Source organism: Diaphorina citri, unplaced genomic scaffold (assembly GCF_000475195.1).
Source record: "Diaphorina citri unplaced genomic scaffold, Diaci psyllid genome assembly version 1.1 scaffold604, whole genome shotgun sequence".
Classification (NCBI taxonomy): Eukaryota; Metazoa; Arthropoda; class Insecta; order Hemiptera; family Psyllidae; genus Diaphorina; species Diaphorina citri.
In genome coordinates this window covers 136,008-158,899 of record NW_007378038.1, presented here as the reverse complement: position 1 = coordinate 158,899, position 22,892 = coordinate 136,008, and the positions used below count along the sequence as shown (strand labels likewise).

At 39.3% G+C, this 22,892-nt stretch overlaps 2 protein-coding genes across 2 annotated transcripts in view; one reads left to right on the top strand and one right to left on the bottom strand.

The window, feature by feature from the left end:
* The first annotated feature begins 2,346 nt into the window (after positions 1–2,346).
* Positions 2,347–9,899, top strand: LOC103510487 (cytoplasmic phosphatidylinositol transfer protein 1). The gene is made up of 7 exons (XM_026824534.1): positions 2,347–2,417; positions 3,946–4,116; positions 4,186–4,252; positions 6,309–6,487; positions 7,483–7,638; positions 8,824–9,031; positions 9,201–9,899. The coding sequence occupies exons 1-6, from the start codon at positions 2,367–2,369 to the stop codon at positions 9,028–9,030; spliced, it is 831 nt and encodes a 276-aa protein (XP_026680335.1). The 5' UTR covers positions 2,347–2,366; the 3' UTR covers position 9,031; positions 9,201–9,899.
* Positions 9,900–12,355: 2,456 nt separating this feature from the next.
* The window catches only part of LOC103510498 (cysteine sulfinic acid decarboxylase), a 26,549-nt gene continuing 16,012 nt past the window's right edge, over positions 12,356–22,892 (bottom strand). Inside the window, exons 6-8 of the mRNA XM_008475172.3 lie at positions 16,261–16,489; positions 14,687–14,881; positions 12,356–13,902 (exon numbers count right to left, since the gene is read on the bottom strand). Coding sequence (XP_008473394.1) covers positions 13,729–13,902; positions 14,687–14,881; positions 16,261–16,489 — 598 coding nt within the window. The 3' untranslated portion in view covers positions 12,356–13,728. The remainder of the gene's footprint in view (positions 13,903–14,686; positions 14,882–16,260; positions 16,490–22,892) is intronic.

The window sequence follows — 22,892 nt, the reverse complement described above, 5'->3', positions numbered from 1 at the left end:
ACTCTTGACATTTTGGCAGACTTTTTTACAACCAGCTTGTTCTCTATTGAGATCCTTATCGTCTAAATCTTGCCTCTACCTACAACCTTGTGTGATAGCGACCATGTGATAAGTGATGAGAGCACCAATGACTTGAACGCTGGAAGTCCCGGGTTCAATTCCCGGCAGTATTGAAATTGCTTTCTACTCTCTTTAAATTCGTTTTTTCGTCCCGAAAGTGAAGAGAGAAGGACTACTCTTATCGTCCCGAAAGCAAGAGAGAGGGAGTACCTAGTCTTACCTTCCCGAAAGTCAAGAGAGAACAGGGTAGGAGAAAAGCCAGCCGTTCCAAGAACGAACATTATTCATTCAGGACAAAATTCGCCTCGTCGGGAATCGAACCCGCGACTTACCGCTTACAAGCTTAAGCTAGGCTGGCTAGAATCTGAACACAAATCATAGACCGCTATAAAACGCCTGTATAACAAGAGAATGGGTATGCAAGCCAAATACTTCATTAAACGCCTGGAATTTTTTGTAGCTATGCAATAAGTTGAGCATGAGAAATTCAAATAGAGCGGGAAAGTACTAGTTCACAAAATGACCGCAACAGTGGCAGCACCCATCAGTAAACAATTTTTTGGCTTCACTTTTTTCCATCTCCTCGGTGTCCATCGTTCTCGACCTCCTTGAAGTCAGCTGTTTTTTGTTTACAAAAAATCTGGAGTTTTCCCCGATTTTCCAAAAGTTTGTAGTTTGAAAAGTTGCTTTTCAAAGTTACGATATAGGTGGAAATTTTAAACAGTTTTAAATTGACTCTTGACATTTTGGCAGACTTTTTTTTACAACTAGCTTGTTCTTTATTGAGATCCTTATCTTCTCAATCTACCGTCTTAAATCTTGCCTCTACTTACAACCTTGTGTGATAGCGACCATGTGATAAGTGATTAGAGAACCAATAGAGGGATTTCTTGATTAAAAACTTCCTGAAAGAATAAACAGTACCTAAAAATAGGTACCTGCATGATGAAATAAGTACTCATCACTGATAAGGCTGTAATTACGTTTATTCAAACAATCAAAACCTTCGTAAAATATTTTAATTATTATTATTATTATTATTATTTACAAAAATCTGGAAATTTCCTCCAGTCCTTTTTATCATAAAAAAAAAGAAAAAAAAATTCTGTTTTGTCAACTCCTGTCAGTTTACTTTTCACTGAATGAAAATGAAAGCGTGAACAAGTAACAAGACATGAAAAGAGATATTGCCTTTCATGTCTTGTGAACACCCTGATAGCGTGGTAGCTGGTAGTTCTGGATAGGTATTCAAAGAAGACAACGAATAGGTATACTAAAGAATTTCCTAAGAATAAATTGTAAAAGTAGGTAGTTGTTATTAGGTACTTTCTTTTTATAAAGGTCGTTCTATAGTGTTGTAAATAACAAACAGCCAGCCTAGTTAGCTTGGTTGGTAGCGCGTCTGCCTTGTTAGCGCTAGGCCGCGGGTTCGATTCCTGCCCCGGCGGATTTTTATCATGAACGGATAATGTTCGTGTTCGGAACGGCTGGCTTCCTCCTATCCTGTCGTCCTTCTCTCTTCGATTTCGGGACGATAAGACCCCCCTAGATGCCCCAGGGGCGTTAACACTTGCTGAGTTAATTGGAACTCATTTGAAGGAATTAAGAGCAGAAATTAAGAAGCCTTTGAATTTTTTCCCCTTTTTAAACTTTTCCTTTTTCTTTGAATCAACCAGAGTTTTTTTTTTTTTTTTTTTTTTTTTTTTTTGAATGATCGATCGGTTTTTTCGTCAGTTTAAACATGATTTCGTTAGAATAAAATGTTAAATTAGGCAATTGTAACACATGTCCTCATTTCATCTGGCCTTTCCTATCCTGTCCCCTTTCTCTCTGATTTAGGGACCATGAAACCTTTGTTGTTAAGGTACCCACTGTAGACTCTTTCTTTCTATTACTGAAGTAGGTATTTAGAATGTATTTTTTCCGTTTCTTTCCATAAGTTTGCTAAGCTCTTATGACTTGACTTGGACTCGAACCACCAACCTCCAGATCCAAAGTCCAACGCGTTAACCACTGCACCACTGAGGTTCGCGTCCAAGTCAAGTCATAAAATTTATCTAGGTGTAATAATCGGGGAACGATATTAGGGACAAGCATTTAAATATGCTTAGGTAATAGGTACCTACCAATTAAAAATTCCTTTTCCTTCCTTTTTAAATTTGCTAAGCTCACTTTTAAACACCTTGTATAGAATCTATAGTCCAGGGTTGTCCAACCTTTGCGCACCCGAGGGCCACAAGAGACCAAGGAAGAGAGTTGGCGGGCCGCAAAGTTAAATTTGTTTCTTTGGAAGTGAGTTATCAAAAATGGTGTTGCTCAAAGAATACAGGATACCGATGCCTCTGACTGTGGAGGAGGTAAGTTGTTTGAAATTGAACGGTTCCAGGAAATAGTTACGCTACTCATAAAATTGCCCAAGTAGGGTTTGGCCCTTCTTGAAAAACATGAAATCATTTCCTTTACATATCATACCGTCAGAATTACATGGGGATGTGTTGAAAAGACCAACTTTTGGGCATAGGTACCTGTTTAGAAGAAAATTGCTACAAAAAGAAACTGTGACAAATGAGCAGTGACTAGTGTGTTACCTATCATAGGGTTAGGTTAAATGCTAAAAAGAGCTTTCAGAATTTGAGCAATGACCAGTGTTGTTATAGGGTTTGGTTAAATTTAAAATGGATCTTTTTCTTTTTTGTGGCTTCTGAACAATTGCTGACAATGCAATTGAAAGTCTGACATTTAATAGCTAGATGGTATAAGATAAAAATATCACTATGGCTATCTCAGGAATGGTAAGTCCTAGGAATATGATTCCTAGATCAATAAAAAGACAAGATTTCATTCAGTAAGATAACTTAATTACTTTGTTATTTTATTGTTGATAACATTAAACCATTACCCTTAAGTTCTTCATGAGAGCACCAATAGAGGGATTTCTTGATTAAAAACTTCCTGAAAGAATAAACAGTACCTAAAAATAGGTACCTGCATGATGAAATAGGTACTCATCACTGATAAGGCTGTAATTACGTTTATTCAAACATTCAAAACCTTCGTAAAATATTTTCAGCAGCAAATGCCAAGTTTAATCTGTCCGAGAGTTTACCTTGTCTACAGGAGCACTATCTAAGTTTGTTTCTTTGGAAGTGAGTTATCAAAAATGGTGTTGCTCAAAGAATACAGGATACCGATGCCTCTGACTGTGGAGGAGGTAAGTCACTTGAAATTGAACATTTGTTTCTTTGGAAGTGAGTTATCAAAAATGGTGTTGCTCAAAGAATACAGGATACCGATGCCTCTGACTGTGGAGGAGGTAAGTTGCTTGAAATTGAACAGTTCCAGGAACTAGTTACGCTACTCATAAAATTGTCCAAGTAGGGTTTGGCCCTTCTTGAAAAACATGAAATTATTTCCTTTACATATCATACCGTCAGAATTACATGGGGATGTGTCGAAAAGACCAAATTTTGGGCATACCTCTTTAGAAGAAAATTGCTACAAAAAGAAACTGTGACAAATGAGCAGAGACTAGTGTGTTACCTATCATAGGGTTAGGTTAAATGCTAAAAAGAGCTTTCAGAATTTGAGCAGTGACCAGTGGTTAGGTTAAATTTAAAAAGGATCTTTTTCTTTTTTGTGGCTTCTGAACAATTGCTAACAATGCAATTGAAAGTCTGACATTTAATAGCTAGATGGTATAAGATAAAAATGGCTATCTCAGGAATGGTAAGTCCTAGGGATATGATTCCTAGACCAATAAAAAGACAATATTTCATTTAGTAAGATAACTTAATTACCTTGTTATTTTATTGTTGGTAACATTGAACCATTACCCTTAAGTTCTTTTAAAATCCAAATCATTTTCTGTTGCTGTTCTATTTTCAGTATCGCATCGGACAATTATATATGATAGCTCGCCACTCACATGAGCAGTCAGAAGATGGTGAAGGTGTTGAGACCATTGTTAACATATCCTGTGAAGACGAAGAGCATGGGCGAGGCCAGTATACAGAGAAACGAATTCATTTGTCCAATCGGTTGCCCTACTGGATTCAGGCAATTGGGCGAGGCCAGTATACAGAGAAACGAATTCATTTGTCCAATCGGTTGCCCTACTGGATTCAGGCAATCATACCAAAAGTATTCTACATCACAGAGAAAGCATGGAATTATTATCCATACACAATGACAGGTATAATTCAATGTACCTAATGTATGTTATTTTAAAATTCTATTCTAATTGAGGCCAGTATACAGAGAAACGAATTCATTTGTCCAATCGGTTGCCCTACTGGATTCAGGCAATCATACCAAAAGTATTCTACATCACGGAGAAAGCATGGAATTATTATCCATACACAATGACAGGTATAATTCAATGTACCTAATGTATGTTATTTAAAAATTCTATTCTAATCGTATTAAGCTGAGACCACAGAGTTCCACTATGCCAAAAGTTTAGTAGAGCACCTCTTATGGATATAATTTTGCCTTAGAACTCAATAAATATTAAAACAAGATAAAAACAATACAAACCAAAAAGAAAAAATATCTGGTGTGAACATCACATGACTTTCTATTACATTTGTGGAATACATATTTGAAAAAAGTCCCAAGCCTGAGACACCTACAGTGGCCAATTTTTGGTTGAAAATTTCCTATCTTAAAATACTCCCCATGTAATGATGGATCATTTAAAAGTGTCCAAAAATTGAACTTTTTTTTTTAATTTTTTAAGTCCATTTTCGACCTAAAATTTTCTAACTTAATACTCCCCGTGTAATAAGGAATCATATTAAGTATGAAAAAAAATCGCTTTTTTTTTTCGAAGTTCGCAGCAACATTGACTTTGGTTGATATCTGGATGAGTGACTGTCCGATTTTTACCAAATTGTTACAGTCGCGTCCTTGGACCATACCAGTATAGCATACCAAATTTCATCGCTCTACGACAAACCATTCTTGAGATATTTTGTATAGGTACAACCTTTTCAATCTTTTCCACAAAATAAGGGTTAAGTAACAATTACTTTGGTTAATATCTGGATAAACTATCCGTTTTTTTACCAAATTGTTACAGTCGTGTCCTTGGACCATACCAGAATATCATACCAAATTTCATCACTTTACGACAAACCATTCTTGAGATATTTTGTATACAACTTTTTACTTTTTTCTTTTCCACAAAAAAAAAAAAAAAAAAAATATCTGGTGTGAACATCACATGACTTTCTATTACATTTGCGGAATACATATTTGAAAATAGTTCCAAGCCTGAGACGCCTACAGCAGCCAATTTTTGGTTGAAAATTTCCTATCTTAAAATACTCCCCATGTAATGATGGATCATTTAAAAGTGTCCAAAATTTGAACTTTTTTTAAATTTTTAAGTCCAAAAATCGGCCGCCTACTTAATAGGTGGCTAAATTTCGACCTGAAATTTTCTAACTCAAAATACTCTCCGTGTAATAAGGAATCATATTTACTTATTATGAAGGAAAATCGATTTTTTTTTTTTTTTGAAGTTCGAAGCAATATTGACTTTGGTTAATATCTGGATGGGTGACTATCCGTTTTTTTACCAAATTGTTACAGTTGCGTCCTTGGACCATACCGGGATATCATACCAAATTTCATCACTTTACGACAAACCATTCTCGAGATATTTTGTATACAACTTTTTACTTTTTTCCATTTAAACCTGTAGTCTGTAGTACGTACGTACAGACCATGAGCACAAACCGGTCTTGAGATATTTTGTATACAACCTTTTCCCATTTAAACCTGTGGTACATACATACGTACAGACCATGGGACAAAAACTACTTTTTTGACATCAGGGGATCCCAAAACGGATATTTCCAACCATTTCCCGATTTTGAAAATTTGGACCAATTGCAATACTTTCTCATTACCTTGTATAGGTTCCCTATACGTAAAGGTAATAGAAAGTAAAAATTCAATACAAGTATACATTATTTATACAACCAATGATAGTTAGAGTTACTAAAGTGAATAATAAACAAAAATGTGTGGGGGACACTAATAAAAGAAAAGAAGAGCTTATTTTCCTAGTAGGTACATGGTACATATTGAAATTTCGATTCTTATGATTCATATGCAAAACCAAATGCTTGTGTCATATAAAGGGAAAAAGTAAATTTACCTATTCTTTGAAATTAATAAAGAATTTACAAGTACCTACCTACTGTTATTTAACTTTTTGGTTTTATTTCTCTTTGACACAGAATACACCTGCTCCTTTATACCAAAGCTGAACATTATGATACGAACCAAATTTGAAGATAACAACGGCAGCAATGACAACTGCCTTGGACTTACCGAAGAAGAATTGCTGGCGAGACAAGTGGAATATTTGGACATTGCCTACGACGAGATCAATCCTAAACACTACAAGGAAGAAGAAGTAAGTTGATTACACCACAACCTCCAAAGTCCATAGAGTGACCCTAGCTAGCTTGGAATGTAGCATTCAAAAGAAAGGTGGGCCTATCTTTTTACTTTTTAAACCTAAGTACGACCTAACATTTAAAGGAGAGTTGTGCTTGTCTTTTTAATGCTAGGTCACAGGTTCAATGGATGTCTAGGGCGAATTTTGTCCTAAACATATAAATTCTGTTCTTGGAACGACTGGCTTTATCCTAACCTATCCTGTTCTCTCTTTAATTTGGGAATATAAGACTTTCATTGTTACAGTTCCCTCTATCAAACATCTTTGAAAAATTGTAATTACCAGAGTATACAACCTACGTACCTTGGTAAATTTTGGCTTGCTCACCCCATAGGTATTTACTTGCAGTGGTAATATAAGAAAACAGATAGACAAACTGGATGATTTCTGGTTGGGGGACTGTTTATAGTCCCCCAACCAGAAATCATCCAGTTTGTCTCTCTGTTTTCTGGTCGGGGATTTCTGGTTGGGGGACTGTTTATAGTCCCCCAACCAGAAATCATCCAGTTTGTCTCTCTGTTTTCTGGTTGGGGATTTCTGGTCTACTCCTTGTTCATAGTCCCCAGCCAGACTAAGCTTTTCTACTCCTTGTCTAAAGTCCCCCAGCCAGACTAAGCTGGTCTACCCCCTGTCTAAAGTCCCCCAGCCAGACTAAGCTGGTGTACCCCCTGTCTAAAGTCCCCCAGCCAGACTAAGCTGGTGTACCCCCTGTCTAAAGTCCCCCAGCCAGACAACTTCTTTTAATGAATTACTATAGGTAGTAAAATCCTGTCTCTCTTCTCCTCCAGGATCCAAAGTTTTTCCAGTCGAAGAAGACAGGCCGGGGACCAAGTAGACTGGAAATTTTGAAAAATTGGACTGGAAAACCGGGAAAAGTCAGGGAATTTTATTTTTCCATTTTGGTAGACACCCTGTATAGGTAGTGAAATCCTGTCTCTCTTCTCCTCCAGGATCCAAAGTTTTTCCAGTCGAAGAAGACAGGCCGGGGACCGCTGAAGGAAGGCTGGAGGGACACGTTTGAGCCGATCATGTGTTCGTACAAAGTGGTGGAGGGGGCGTTCGAAGTGTGGGGCCTGCAGACCAAAGCTGAGGATTTCATACAGAAGGTAAGTTTCCTACAGGTGCTATCAGCCTGCAGACCAAAGCTGAGGATTTCATACAGAAGGTAAGTTAGGTACCTACAGGTGCTATCAGAAATTCAGTGAACTATAAAAATCGGTCACGGAGGGGACTCGTTTGGTCCTCAATTGCCTGATGATAGTGATGTTCAAAATTTATTGTTTGATTCTTGAGAAATAAAAACAGCGAAATAAAAACAGTTTGATTCTTAAGAAATAAAAACAGTAAGTTCCACCATCAAGAAAAAAATAAAGAAAAATAAGACTCAAAGAACAGATATTTTTCTTCGTCAAAGAGCATTGAATCGAGCTTGGATTGTAAGTGTTAGATCGCTGGTTTGATCCCTGCCCGGTGGGATTTTATCCTAAACAGATAAGGTTCGTTCTCGGAACGCCTGGCTTTCTCCTATCCTGTCTTCCTCCTCTCTTCGCTTTCGGCATAGTCTCAAGGCATTTGATTGGTCAATTTTGACTTGAGACTGATCTAAGAACGATCATTCTTGTTCATAAATACGAGTGTCAGTGAACTATAAAAATCGGTCACAAAGGGGTCTCGTTTGGTCCTCAATTGCCTGATGATAGTGATGTTCAAAATTTATTGTTTGAATCTTGAGAAATAAAAACAGTGAAATAAAAACAGTTTGATTCTTTAGAAATAAAAGCAGTAAGTTCCACCATCAAGAAAAAAATGTAAAGAAAAATAAGACTCAAAGAACAGATATTTTTCTTCGTCAGAGAGCATTGAATCGAGCTTGGAGGGAGCTCGTCTGCCTTGTAAGTGCTAGGTCGCAGGTTCGATTCCTGCCCGGGCGGATTTCATCCTAAACAGATAATGTTCGTTCTCGGAACGGCTGGCTTTCCCCCTCCTCTCTTCGCTTTCGGGACGATGAGACCTTAACAGTTACAGAAAAAAAAGGTGTAAAATACTTTTGCATCGGAACTAAATGTCAGCCTTAAAATGAGATCAGTCTGGCCAAATAAAATTTTATAAAAATAATAACTAGGTATTCTATTTCAATTTCGTTCTCTTCTACTCTATTTTAAGTAAATCTATTCTTTGCAATCTTACAACCCGAACCTTGCAATGGAAATTTAACAAATAATGCTATCTACCACCATCACAATAACCAAAGAAACCCATTTCAAAATAGATCTATTCTCCGTCATTTACAGGCAATCCGTGACATTCTCCTAGTTGGTCACAGACAAGCATTCGCCTGGCTGGACGAGTGGCTAGACATGAGTTTGACCGACGTCCGAGTGTATGAGGGGGAAATGCAACGCGCTACCAACGTTAAGCTAACCCCACCACCGCCAACACTACCCACCCCGCCTACCCCGACTCCTACCTCGCCCAAGTCTTGGTTCAACTGGGCGTAACCAACTGACCCGACGGGAGTGAACGTGTTCAGTCTGACGCGGGAGTGAACGTGTTAAGGCTGACGCGGGAAAGGTGTTGATTTTAATCTGGAGACTGGAGGTTGGTGGTTCGAGTCTAAGTCATCAATTTTAGACAGGTGTTTTAATCTACAAACGATTTTTGTGAAAACCAACTGACCCGACGGGAGTGAACGTGTTCAGTCTGACGCGGGAGTGATCGTGTTAAGGCTGACGCGGGAAAGGTGTTGATTTTAACCTGGAGACTGGAGGTTGGTGGTTCGAGTCTAAGTTATGTCATCAATTTTAGACAGGTATTTTAATCTACGAACGATTTTTGTGACGAGCACTCAAAAATGAAGTTCTGCCAGCCTAGTTAGAGCTTGGAGAGTAGCGCGTCTGCCGTGTTAGCGCTAGGTAGCGTTTTTGATTTCCGCCCGTTACGGATTTTATCCTAAACAGATGAGGTTCGTTCTCCGAACGGCTGGCTTTCTCCTATCCAGCCCTCTGTTTGATTTCGGGACGATAAGACCTTAGCAGTCATGGCTCCGTCAGTCCAACCTCTTTTTTTTTATATACTTTTTTTCTTCTTCCTAGTTACTGCGATATCAAAATTTTGAGGAGTGAAGAGTGCAAAACAAAATTAGTGCATGGACTTCCTAGAACATAGCTCCGCTCCGGTGTTCTTGAAAATTTTGAGAAAACGTCTTGGAGCCATTTTTGCAGTCAAAACAACTTTTTCTGGTCTATTAAGGTACCTAGTTGATTGGCTTCTCAGCAAAAAATTGTGGGATGATTTATATTTATACCTTGCACTTCTTAAACCTGCTGTGTCCTCAGGCAGTGAATTTAATAACCACTCTCTGTCCAAAGTAATAAAAATAAAAAAAACTACCATGTCCCAAATTTTTTTACTTACAAGTTATTTTTTTCAACCGGACTTTTTTTGGGACCTCTTTTTTGACTGATTTTCGTTGTAAACCAATATAAAAAGATTAATTTGAGGCATTGAATCCAAACGGACTAACTAAAGCCAAGTTTGTAGTTAGATTTGTGGTCTTGGCAATATTGGACCAATTGCAATACTTTCTCATTACCTTGTATAGGTTCCCTATACGTAAAGGTAATAGAAAGTAAAAATTCAATACAAGTATACAACCAATGATAGTTAGAGCTACTAAGGTGAATAATAAACAAAAATGTGTGGGGGACACTAATAAAAGAAAAGAAGAGCTCATTTTCCTAATAGGTACTAGGTACATGGTACATATTGAAATTTTGATTCTTATGATTCATATGCAAAACCAAATGCTTGTGTCATATAAAGGGAAAAAGTAAATTTACCTATTCTTTGAAATTAATAAAGAATTTACTACAAGTACCTACCTACTGTTATTTAACTTTTTTGATTTTATTTCTCTTTGACACAGAATACACCTGCTCCTTCTAATAGTAGTAGCCTACTGCTGGAGTAAAGGGACTTTTCAGTCCTATGCGAGCAGTATAAATAAGCACTATTACTATTACTATTACTACTATTAGTAGAACATTTGGTGAAAGACTATTTCTTTGTTCTTCACTGAAGATATGTGACTCCCATATTTATTTTTATCTAGTCCTAAATCCATATAAATATTACGATGTAGCATTAAAAAAAAGTGTTTTGTATTTTCTTCAAAACCGCTTCTTTTATAAAGCTCATTCATTGCTATTTCTTTGTTCTTCACTGAAGATATGTGACTCCCATATTTATTTTTATCTAGTCCTAAATCCATATAAATATTACGATGTAGCATAAAAAAAAGTGTTTTGTATTTTATTCAAAACCGCTTCTTTTATAAAGCTCATCTATTACTCCCCCAAAATTGTTAAATTGAAAGTACAGTGTTTGATTACTTTTGCTTTTTCATAAAAGGGATGCACATCTCTTCTTTTTAGTCTGTTTGTTTTATCTCTTTTACCCCGTTCATTTTTTGAAAATATACTACTACCTATCACTTTATTTTTTCTTACTATAATCCATAGTACTGTATAATTGTGTATCCAAATAATTTTGTTCAATTTTAAATAAATAAAAAAAAAATACCCAAATTATTTCCTCAGATAAACAGTACGATGTAGTAGTTCTTTAGTAGACCTCTCAGTAAACTGTAGACCTTGGAAAAAAGGGCCCTATGGGGGGCTCCCCATATGCTCGATTCAATTCTCCCATTAAGTCATTGGTGAAAAGCCACCATTAGAATATTAGCCTTAAGTCCAATGAGCAAAAAACCTAAAGAAAAAGCTTCGAACCCGCCGGGAATTAAACCCGGGACTTCCGGCGTGCAAGCCTAGTGTGATACCCACTCGGGCACGGAGGTTGCTATAATTAATAATATTAAATTTATCCTTAATAGATGTCCTTGTCTACAACTCTACATTCTATGAGACTACTTTTACCCACTATAATGTAGATACCTATTTACATATCTATGTAACACTGCTATGCATAAAAATGAATACAGGGTGTTCAGCCATAAAAGTGCCCCATAGGAAATTAACCTGTAAAATCAGTTTAAAAGTCCCCAATACACTTTTCGAGTCCACTATGGTTCATCCAGATGGTTATGGCAGCAAGGAGTCATCGACCCACAATGAATGACGTTAATTGCACTGTCAACATGGCATTTAAAGAAAATGACTCGTGACTATTACACTTCTAACGATTCAGGACCTTATCATAATTTTAATGTGAGTACGTACCTAATTAATAGTTGCTAGAAACAACGTAGGTACCCACAGGGTGTACAACCTCAAAGTGCCCCATAGGAAATTGACCCGTAAAATCAGTTTTTTGCCCCATTAAAGTCCCCAATACACTTTTCGAGTCCACTAAGCATTGTCTCTTATGGAACTTTTAACGAGGAATCGATTGGTGCAACTTTCAAGACTGTCCTATTGGGGACTTTTATGGGACAGAAAACTGATTTTACGGGTTAATTTCCTATGGGGCACTTTTAGGTGGAACACCCTGTATATTGTCAAGGAAATAAAGCGAACACTGGTCTAGTCTGAGAGGAATATAAAATTCATATATTTAATAAATTAATACCTAAGGCAATAGAGAAATGAGGAACTAAACTAAACTATTATTCGAAAAGAAACATGCTCAAATCCTCACAATACATCACACAATTTGGCCGCGATTTTTCCATGTGGAAATCGAGTTTCAGGTCACCCATAAGGCCAGCCACTCACTATCAGGTAGATCTGACAGGTACACCTGAACAGGGCTACCAGATACCTGATCTTTATCCGTGAGGCGGATAATTCCAATGAAATTGGGTAGATGCCTTCAAGGGAAAATGGTTAATAACTGAACCCTAATTCCACAAGAAAAAATGCGACTTTAGTTTGAAACAATGAATCTTAGACACAGAAATGCACCTGCAAATTTAGTCCAAACATGGACAAAAAATAGACAGGGAGCTCTCGTGTCTAAGAATTCCACATAGTAGACCGGTAGCCTACTTTACCTACTTGCGCCTTAGCTACATGAAAGACTAAACCGCGCGAACGGGGCATGTCAACAATAATAAAAAATCTTATAACTAGGGCATACAATAAATTACATAATCTCCTTTTTCTATTACTTTTTTTTAATTTCTATCACATCATTTTTCGTTTTTCTCTATGATCCGAATTCTCCTTGATAGGAAAAACAGTATTTCAAATCAATCGAAAATTCAAAATCGATTATCACTTTTTTTTCGAATATCACTTACAACGTATGAATAGGGGGTAAAATAAATAAATAAACAAATAAAAACTAAAGAGAACAGGGGGGGTGTTCCATTGTGTTCCAAGCTTCCAAGAACAACTTCTCACTCTGCGCGCATAAAAAAACGCACCGTTTGTCCGTGCGAGAGATGCGAAATTTGGAGTGAAAACTCGTTCGTGGACCACCCCCCAACTCGTCAAAGATCGGTGAAAATCGGAGCGAAGTTTTGTTAAACTTCGGCAAAAATCGGGCCCGAAGAAAGATTCGCCAAAGAGATCGCCTGGGGGTCCGAACGTTGTTTAGATTTTCAAGCAACCTGATTGGTGCAGAGCTATTTGTGTTTCCTAACCTCGCTGGATGCCCCAATAAGTATGGAGAAAAATGCCGTACACCTTCGGCAAGCGAGTGCAAAACCTTTGTCAAACTTTAGGTAGAATACTCGAACCTTTGCGAAACTTTGGATCCAAAACTTCGTTGCAAGTCAGCTTCCAGTTTCGATAAACATCGGGTTGCACGAAACTTCGTCAAACCTTGTGAAAAATCGTCCGAAACTTCAATAAAAATAGGTCCGAAACTTGGGACATACATAAATAGGGCTTGAAGCTTCAATGAACATCGGTCCGAAACTTGGATAAATCGGTCACGAAGCTTCGATAAAAAATCGGTCCAAAACTTGGACATACATTAATAGGGGCTTGAAGCTTCGTTAAACATCGGTCCGAAACTTCGCTAAAAATCGGGAGCTAAAAACATTAGTCCAAACTTTGGTTAAAAATCGGTCGCAAAGTTTCGGTAAAAAAACGTCCCAAACCTCGTTGAAATTTCGGACCGAAACTTTGGACACAGAAATAGGGGCTCAAAGCTTCGTTAAACATCGGTCCGAACCGGCAAAGATCGTGAATCTCCGCCGGGACAGCTTCGTTTCATCTCGCTGAAGCTGTTCACAGGTCGTGTCCCAGTCGTTCGATTTCGTCAATGAAGTAGTCCATGTCCGAATGGTCCAGGGCGGAGTTCTGAAGGACAAGCCGGAAGAAGTTAGGTAGAGCGTGGATTGGTTGGTAGGTGATCATCATTGAGCCTGATTTCATCATGCGTTCTTTGATTTTGGGGGCGACCTGGAGAGAGGAGGAAGAATTTGAGTTCTTCAATTGACTTGCTTTCTTTGTTCAGAAACTTGGTTTCTTTGTTCAGAGTTGAAAATTCAGAAGCCGTATTTTATTATTCTTCTCTGTGGCACTTTCGGCAAAGAGATATGAATTTTCAACTTTAACACCCTGACTGACAAAGCATATTCCATGGTGTTTACGCACAGAAACCCATGTATTAAAATATCTCCCTTAACATGAGGGACAGACTCTTTAATTCTTGGAAATTTTTCATCAAGAAAGCTCAAAATTTCAGAAACCCATTAAAAAAATACGTACCTAAATGGCCTGTGACATCAAGTGTGGACGTCCAAAGCGGAATATTTTTGGTGAAAAAAAGGATAAAATACGGCTATTCTTAATAGGTACCCAGTTCAATACAAAATCGAAGCCAACTCCGACTTCGTAAAATGCTGTCTTCTATGTAGCCCTCAACCTACATCACAAAAAAAGCCCAAACTGAGGCTTAGGTGTAGGGGCTGGTCAGCCCCAAAGGACGGGTTGAGCTTCTACGAATCTACTGCAGTTCAATACAAAATCGAAGCCAACTCCGACTTCGTAAAATGCTGTCTTCTATGTAGCCCTCAACCTACATCACACAAAAAGCCCAAACCGAGGCTTAGGTGTAGGGGCTGGTCAGCCCCAAAGGATGGGTTGAGCTTCTACGAATCTACTGCAGTCTATCCAACAATGTATTTGCAGTGTGCTACAATTATTTGGAGTCTAGAATGTCTAGATGTGAGAGGAGCCTTACCTTGTGCAAAAGTTCGTTGAAGTCAGCCTGGTCCTCTTTGCCTCTCAGACTCGGTGGAATGTACCAGAAGGAGATGTTGGTGCACTCTGGCTCATCCAAAACCAGTTTGAAGCCAGGTCGGTGACGGATCTTATCGGTGAAATACTTGGCGTTGTCGAACGACTTGTCGATGTGAGCTTCCAGGCCGTCTGTTCCCTGGAATACGCAAAACACCTCGATGTGTACTTCCACTAAGGTTTTCAGTGAGGGAGAATTCACCCTCCATGCGGAGAAAATCGTCCCGAAAGCGACTTAATTTCTTCTCTCGTCGCTTTCGAGACGTTAAGGAATTTTACCCAGTCTGAGTGGGGCCGTAAAGCGTCTGCCTTGTAAGCGCTAGGTCGCAGGTTCGATTCCCGCCTGGGGTGGATTTTATCCCAAACAGATGTGGTTCGTTTTCTGGCCGGCTGGCATTCTCCTATCCTGTGTCTTCAATTTCGACGGATCTTATCGGTGAAATACTTGGCGTTGTCGAACGACTTGTCGATGTGAGCTTCCAGGCCGTCTGTTCCCTGGAATACGCAAAAAACCTCGATGTGTACTTCCGCTAAGGTTTTTGGTGAGGGAGAATTCACCCTCCATGCGGAGAAAATCGTCCCGAAAGCGATTTTCTTCTCTCGTCGCTTTCGAGACGTTAAGGAATTCTACCCAGTCTGAGTGGGGCTGGGAAAAGATTAGGCAGCCTAGTAAGCTTGGAGGGTAGTGCGTCTGCCTTGTAAGCGCTAGGTCGCAGGTTCGATTCCCACCTGGGGTGGATTTTATCCCAAACAGATGTGGTTCGTTTTCTGGACGGCTGGCATTCTCCTATCCTGTCTTCAATTTCTCATCGATTTCGGGACGATAAGACCTTAGCAGTTACAGTTTCCTCTGTCTCTATCAAACACCTCTTTTTTATCTCTCTAAAAGAAATCTTTGACACCCTTCCCTTGGTATTTTTTTCCTTCGCTTTTTCCCCTACTCAGACGAGGTCGGCGTCTTTAGTCAGCCTCTCAATCAGCCCTGGGGTGATTGCTTTGTTCTGACATTTGATTTTTGGATACAAAAATTTTACAAGTTAGTATATGCCCTTCGCACTCAACCTTTGCTATTTCTTTAGCTAGGGAATTTTCAGGCTGGCCTACTCCCTGTTTAACGTCTCCCAGTCAGACAGTATTAGTCGGCGTCTTTAGTCAGCCTCTCAATCAGCCCTGGGGTGATTGCTTTGTTCTGACATTTGATTTTTGGATACAAAAATTTTACGAGTGGATGCCCTTCGCACTCAACCTTTGCTATTTCTTTAGCTAGGGAATTTTCAGGCTGGCCTACTCCCTCTTTAACGTCCCCCAGTCAGACAGTATGAGGTACTTTACAAGTACTAAAATTTTTACGAGTGGATGCTCCTTACCTTAGCTTTCCACATGCCTTCGCACTCAACCTTTGCTATTTCTTTAGCTAGGGAATTTTCAGGCTGGCCTACTCCCTGTTTAACGTCCCCCAGTCAGACAGTATTAGGTACTTCACGAGTACTAAAAATTTTACGAGTGGATGCTCCTTACCTTAGCTTTCCACATAAACCAAAACTTGAGGACGTCCGGTTTCCGGCCACACTGGATATGCTTGTCTCCGCTGTCGTATTTGGTGTCGTAGAACTTGTCCTTCTGGAACAGGTAGGAGGCTGATGCAGAGTGGCACTCCGTCAGGACTGACTGGTGGCGGGTGAGGAACACGGAGCATTGCTGGGGCGCCGTCAACAGCTTGTGCGGGTTCCACGTGACGGAGTCCGCCCTGAAAAAGAAGAAACGGGATGAGTCGGTCGATTTCGACCGAACTGTCTACACTACTTCGATAACATAGTTTCTCCTCGTGAGGAACACGGAGCATTGCTGGGGCGCCGTCAACAGCTTGTGCGGGTTCCACGTGACGGAGTCCGCCCTGAAAAAGAAGAAACGGGGTGAGTCGATCGATTTCGACCGAACTGTCTACACTGCTTCGATAACATACATAGTTTCTCCTCGAGGATCGATGTCAATTGATGGCCGTTCGACTTTGTTCGGACAAACCTTGAGAGTTTTGATTTTTGGTACAGAGAACTGTAGGTAACGACTGAGGAACCAAGGTCTCAGAATCGAGAAAAGGAGGACAGGATAGGAGAAAGACAGCCGTTCCGAGAACGAATCTTAAACCTCAGGACAAAGTTCGTCCCGGGTGGGAATCGAGAGCTACCCTCCAAGTCTCCAAGCGTTTCTCCTCGACGATCGATCTCGATTGATGGCCGTTCGACTTTGTTTGGACACACCTTAAGAGTTTTGATTTTTGGTTTTTTGGTACGGAGAACTGTAGGTAACGACTGAGGAACTAAGGTCTCAGAATCGAAGAGAAGGAGGACAGGATAGGAGAAAGACAGCCGTTCCGAGAACGAACCTTAAACCTCAGGACAAAGTTCGTCCCGGGCGGGAATCGAGAGCTAGTCTCCAAGACATCTAGGCTGGCAGGAAATGTTTAATGGTCCCACTCATTGCATGTTTTTCCTTCTTGTACTTTCCGATGCAAAACCATGACCTGCCTTCATGGTTGTCTGACCTTGCAAGGCCAAACATCAATGTACCAATTCACTACTGGTGCAGTGTAAGTACACTACACACTTAACCCTTTCACCCCTATAGGCACAATACGTCCCACAGGATCATTATTTTTAAAAGTGAGATATATCGTCCCAGACCTATCGAAAAAAAATCCGTTCTCAGTGTTTTTCAAATGTCCCTTTTGTAATCTAAGACATCAGTAAAATTTACTTGGCTAACTTGTCTGGTTTTGTCTCCGGATCGATTTTTTGTTCAGCAGTACTAGGAGATCAAGGAGGACATGAAACTTTGTAGAGGCCTCATTTGTAGCCCAAATAACAATGCCTGATTAGAAAAATTGAAAGATTCTTTCTAAAATAAGTCGGTGCGAAAGGGTTAATGCAAAATACTATTTACCATTTAATTACCTACGTGGTGAACTAATGCACCTTATAACCGGAATCCTTCTTCTTAGCTCACCGAGCATAACAGAGGGCTATGTATAACAGTGCATTATAAAGTCCACCCATAACTAGTTTATATCTTGTCCTTAAGCGATGCTCAACCCGGGGTGCAGCCACTCCCTAGCATGTCATGGGGGTGAAAACAGTTCACCCACCCCATTGGAAGGTTCCCTTCAATATCAATATCAAATATTTATTTAATGTTTATAAATTATTTTTTACATACAATTTTTAAACACAAGTCAAACTTAAGAGCTAACTTAAGAACTAGAGAGAAAAAAAAATCCTAAAGAATCAGAAACAGTTAGGATACCAGCCTGAAATTTCCCTTAGGAAAGAACTAGTAAGCGATGCTCAACCCGGGGTGCAGCCACTCCCTAGCATGTCATGGGGGTGAAAACAGTTCACCCACCCCATTGGAAGGTTCCCTTCCTAAAGAATCAGAAACAGTTAGGATACCAGCCTGAAATTTCCCTTAGGAAACAAGTACGTAGCAAAGGTTGAGTGTGAGCTATAAAGGGTGTTAATTCGAAAAAAAAAGACGCCAAAACCAAATGTCAGAACAAAGCAATCATTCAGGAAAGTCTTTAGAAGATTTTGGTTTGCTAGAGCGCCACCCGAAAATTTTGGGGTGCCGGGATACCCAGAAAGTTTGGAACCACCGCGTTATCTTGATGAATGTAAGGGCAGAATTCGCAACCGTGAGACCACGAAAAGAAGGTCGCTGTTTTCCCGAGCAAGGACAACTGCTGGAGAAGAAGGTGGTGGAGGAGGAGGAGGAGAAGAAGAAGACGAAGAAGAAGGAGGAGGAGGAGCAGAAGAAGAAGAAGAAGGAGGAAAAAATTTTGGGGTGCCGGGATACCCAGAAAGTTTGGAACCACCGCGTTATCTTGATGAATGTAAGGGCAGAATTCGCAACCGTGAGACTACGAAAAGAAGGTCGCTGCTGTTTTCCCGAGCAAGGACAACTGCTGGAGAAGAAGAAGGAGGAGGAGGAGAAGAAGAAGACGAATACGTACCTAAATGGCCTGTGACATCAAGTGTGGACGTCCAAAGCGGAATATTTTTGGTGAAAAAAAGGATAAAATACGGCTATTCTTGATATTTACCTACCCAGTTCAATCCAAAATCGAAGCCAACTCCGACTTCGTAAAATGCTGTCTTCTATGTAGCCCTCAACCTACATTGCTTTTTCATAAAAGGGATGCACATCTCTTCTTTTTAGTCTGTTTGTTTTATCTCTTTTACCCCGTTCATTTTTTGAAAATATACTATCACTTTATTTTTTCTTACTATAATCCATAGTACTGTATCCAAATAATTTTGTTCAATTTTAAATAAATAAAAAAAATACCCAAATTATTTCCTCAGATAAACAATACGATGTAGTAGTTCTTTAGTAGACCTTTCAGTAAACTGTAGACCTTAGCAAAAGGGCCCTACGGGGGGCTCCCCATTAGGCTCGATTCAATTCTCCCATTAGTGAAATCTCCCATTAAGTCATTGGTGAAAAGCCACCATTAGAATATTATTAGCCTTAGGTCCAATGAGCAAAGAACCTAAAGAAAAAACTTCGAACCCGCCGGGAATTAAACCCGGGACTTCCGGCGTGCAAGCCTAGCGTGATACCCACTCGGGCACGGAGGTTGCTATAATTAATAATATTAAATGTATCCTTAATAGATGTCCTTGTCTACAACTCTACATTTTATGAGACTACTTTTACCCACTGTAATGTAGATACCTATTTACATATCTATGTAACACTGCTATGCATAAAAATGAATACAGGGTGTTCAGCCTAAAAGTGCCCCATAGGAAATTAACCCGTGAAATCAGTTTAAAAGTCCCCAATACACTTTTCACCCTGGCTGGTTGCACGTATCCAGGGGTGGTAGAGAATGCCATAGGCATTAACCCCACCCTTGATCAAACTTTATTTTCTTTTTAATTATATCTATGTACAATATGTTACCTATGTACAATATGTACAATATGTTAGTGCCCTGGCTGGTTGCACGTATCCGCAAAGTCCCAGGAAGTAGCGCAGTAAAATATAACACTATACTGCGTGAAAATATGTCTTGTCAGTGGACTTAAAACACTGACCTGGTCCTCCAGGTTGGGGGTTGATCGTAGGGTTAACTACCCGATGTTGTAAAACGCCCTGCGGGGCAAATTGTTACGAAACCTCAACAGTTGCCTCGGAACAAAAATGGATCGTTGAGCTGGCTACGAAATAAGGACAAATTCATGGACTCGAGTAATCGAAAACGGAAAGGACTTGACGCTACAAAAAAAAAAAAAAAAAAAAAAAAATCAAGTAGTATCTAAGCAAGAAATGAAGAGAAAGAAAATTGCGGGGGATTGAAAGCTCTTTTTTCATTATTATTTTAGGTATTTTATTAATGTATCATTTTATTCCATTAGTTACTAGCATGTTAGATATAGGTATTGGGTGTGGCTCTACCCTAGATCCTGTTATGAAGAAGAAGAAGAAGAAGAAGAAGAAGAAGAAGAAGAAGAAGAAGAAGAAGAAGAAAAGTTGGTGTCGAGGAATAGTGTTCTGGTTTTGCTAGCCAATAGCTGTTATAATTAAGAATTTTAATCACAGTAATAAGAAAATAATCATTAATAATTTTAATCACTGTAGGATAACGTTGTCAAGTTGTCATAGAAACTTTATTTGTGAAAACTCTCGAGTTCTTGGATTCAATATTTTTCATTCTAGATTTGACTTTCGCAGGATAAAATCTGCCCTGGGCGGGAATCGAACCCGCGGCCTAGCGCTTACAAGGCAGACGCACTACCAACTAAGCTAACTAGGCTGGCAGGCTGGCTCCTATGTGGTTTATTGAAATAAGTTGTCTCTTCTTTTCCTTTATTAACTAGATGCTACAGACCTGCCTCGGTGGTGAAGTGGTCAAGGCCCCTGCCCTGGGATACAGGAGGGAGCGGGGTCAATTCCATCCGGGGTATAGAAATTTTCATGTATTTGAGAATTTGACCGCATCATGGTAGATTTGTGCAGAAAAAGATTCAAGTTTAAAATGGCCTGTTGTTGTTGTAGTTTTTTTTTTTTTATTTTTTAATAATTTGAAGAAGTTTATTGACTTTATTATTACTTCGAATGGTTCAACGCCCAAAATACCTGTTTCTGTTTCGTCATCCAAAAATTGGTTTCAGGTTTGTACCTTTTTTTGTGTTCTTCTATTCTTCTTCTTCTTCGTCGTCTTCTTCAAAAGAAAAAAAAAGAAGAAAATTGTCAGAAGATTAATTTTGTGTCGTTTGGCAATTCTATTAGGTATTTTTTTAGAGTGGTTGGTTAAATAGAATATTTAAATGGTTCTCTCTCTCTCCCTCTTCATCTCTCTCTCTCTCTCTCTCTCTCCCTCTTCCTCTCTCTCTCCCTTTCTTTCTCTCTCTCTCTCTTTCCCTCTTTCTCTCTCTCTCTCCCTTTCTCTCTCTCTCTCTTTCCCTCTTCCTCTCTCTCTCTCCCTTTCTTTCTCTCCCTTTCTTTCTCTTTTTCTCTCTCTCTCTTCTTAAGAAAAAGAGGTTTTTTTCTTCGTGTTTTGAAATTTCCCCGAACAACTTTTCTTATTTACATTTTTGTTGTTGTTGTTGTCGTTGCTGTTGTTCGTCTTCTCCTTCTTGGAATTGACCTACTGGTTCGATAGTTAAAAGAGTTCCTGGAACTGGTCGTCTAGAGTAAAAAGAAGAAGAAGAAGGAGGAGAAGAAGAAGGAGGAGGAGAAGAAGAAGAAGAAGAAGGAGGAGGAGAAGAAGAAGGAGGAGAAGAAGAAGAAGGAGGAGGAGAAGAAGAAGAAGGAGGAGGAGAAGAAGAAGGAGGAGGAGGAGAAGAAGAAGAAGGAGGAGGAGAAGAAGAAGGAGGAGGAGGAGGACGAGGTGGATGAGAGGAAGAAGGGAGGAGAAGAAGAAGGAGGAGGAGAAGAAGAAGAAGGAGGAGGAGAAGAAGAAGGAGGAGGAGAAGAAGAAGGAGGAGGACGAGGTGGATGAGAGGAAGAAGAAGAAGAAGAAGAAAAAACATGGGTTTTGCCCGTAGATCTACCAATCATCAATCAATCAATGACTCACAGTTTTAAAAAGAAAGACGACTCCTTACCTATCAGTTATTGGCATTGGCAACCCAGGGTTGAATTCCCCTTGTTTATTGGACCAGGGATTTTACTTGTTTCAGTAATCGAACGATGATTGTGGGGGACTTTCCCAGAGTCTCATGATTTGTGGGGTTTTCTCTATCAATAGGTGTAGGTAGATGATAGGTAATAATTAATAATAGTGCTTATTTTTATTTATCGATTTACCGGTATTTTTTAAATCGATTTATCTTGGTATCTAGAAGTCGTAGAAGAAAAAGAAAAATTCCATTGGTCCTAATTTTTCCTGCTCTATGACTTTGAAACATCATTCAAATAAGCGCAACTGATCTATTGGGCTTCTCTGCCTTTGAGAGAGGGAACTGTAACAACAGAGTAGATCCCATTGGCATCGTCCTGAATTAGAAGAACTCAACCTTCGCTATTGATATAGCGTGAGGAAATTTGGACTAGTCTACTCCCTGTTCATAGTCCCCTAGCTAGACGTTGATCTACTCCCTGTTTATAGTCCCTCAGAACGACTAATTTCTTAATTTTCTAATCCACATAAATATTTATCTCTTGGAACATTTTTTCAACTTTGAGAATAATGTTCTCGCCCTTCGCCCCTGATTTCGCTGGCGGTCTCCAGGACATAGCGTTCAATCTCAGGATTAAGAATGATGAATTAATTATGTATTTAATTAGATGAGATAATATACAATTATACATAGGAATGATAATAGATAAGGATAAGTATTAGATACAATGTAGGAATCAATTTGTCAGATTCCTTCGTGACCTTAACCATACAATGTTGTCGAGTCATAATAGTGCTAATGAAAATCCCCTGCTGATTGCCAATAGATCAGTTGCGCTTACTTGGGTGATGTTTCAAAGTCATAGAGCAGGAAAAATGAGGACCAACGGAATTTTTCTTTTTCTTCTACGGCTTCTAGATACCGAGATAAATCGATTTAAAAAATACCGGTAAATCGTGAAGTTTGACGTCACGGCATACGCTCCCGTAGGCAATGACGTCATAATTCATGACTCTCGCTTCGTTT

What these genes read in the sequence shown, in the direction of transcription:
- LOC103510487 (XM_026824534.1), top strand. Translation starts at nt 2,367, where the DNA reads ATGGTGTTGCTCAAAGAATACAGGATACCGATGCCTCTGACTGTGGAG. An exon ending in TGCCTCTGACTGTGGAGGAG is followed by an intron (nt 2,418 to 3,945) that starts GTAAGTTGTTTG and finishes TTCTATTTTCAG; the next exon opens with TATCGCATCGGACAATTATA. An exon ending in TTATCCATACACAATGACAG is followed by an intron (nt 4,253 to 6,308) that starts GTATAATTCAAT and finishes TCTTTGACACAG; the next exon opens with AATACACCTGCTCCTTTATA.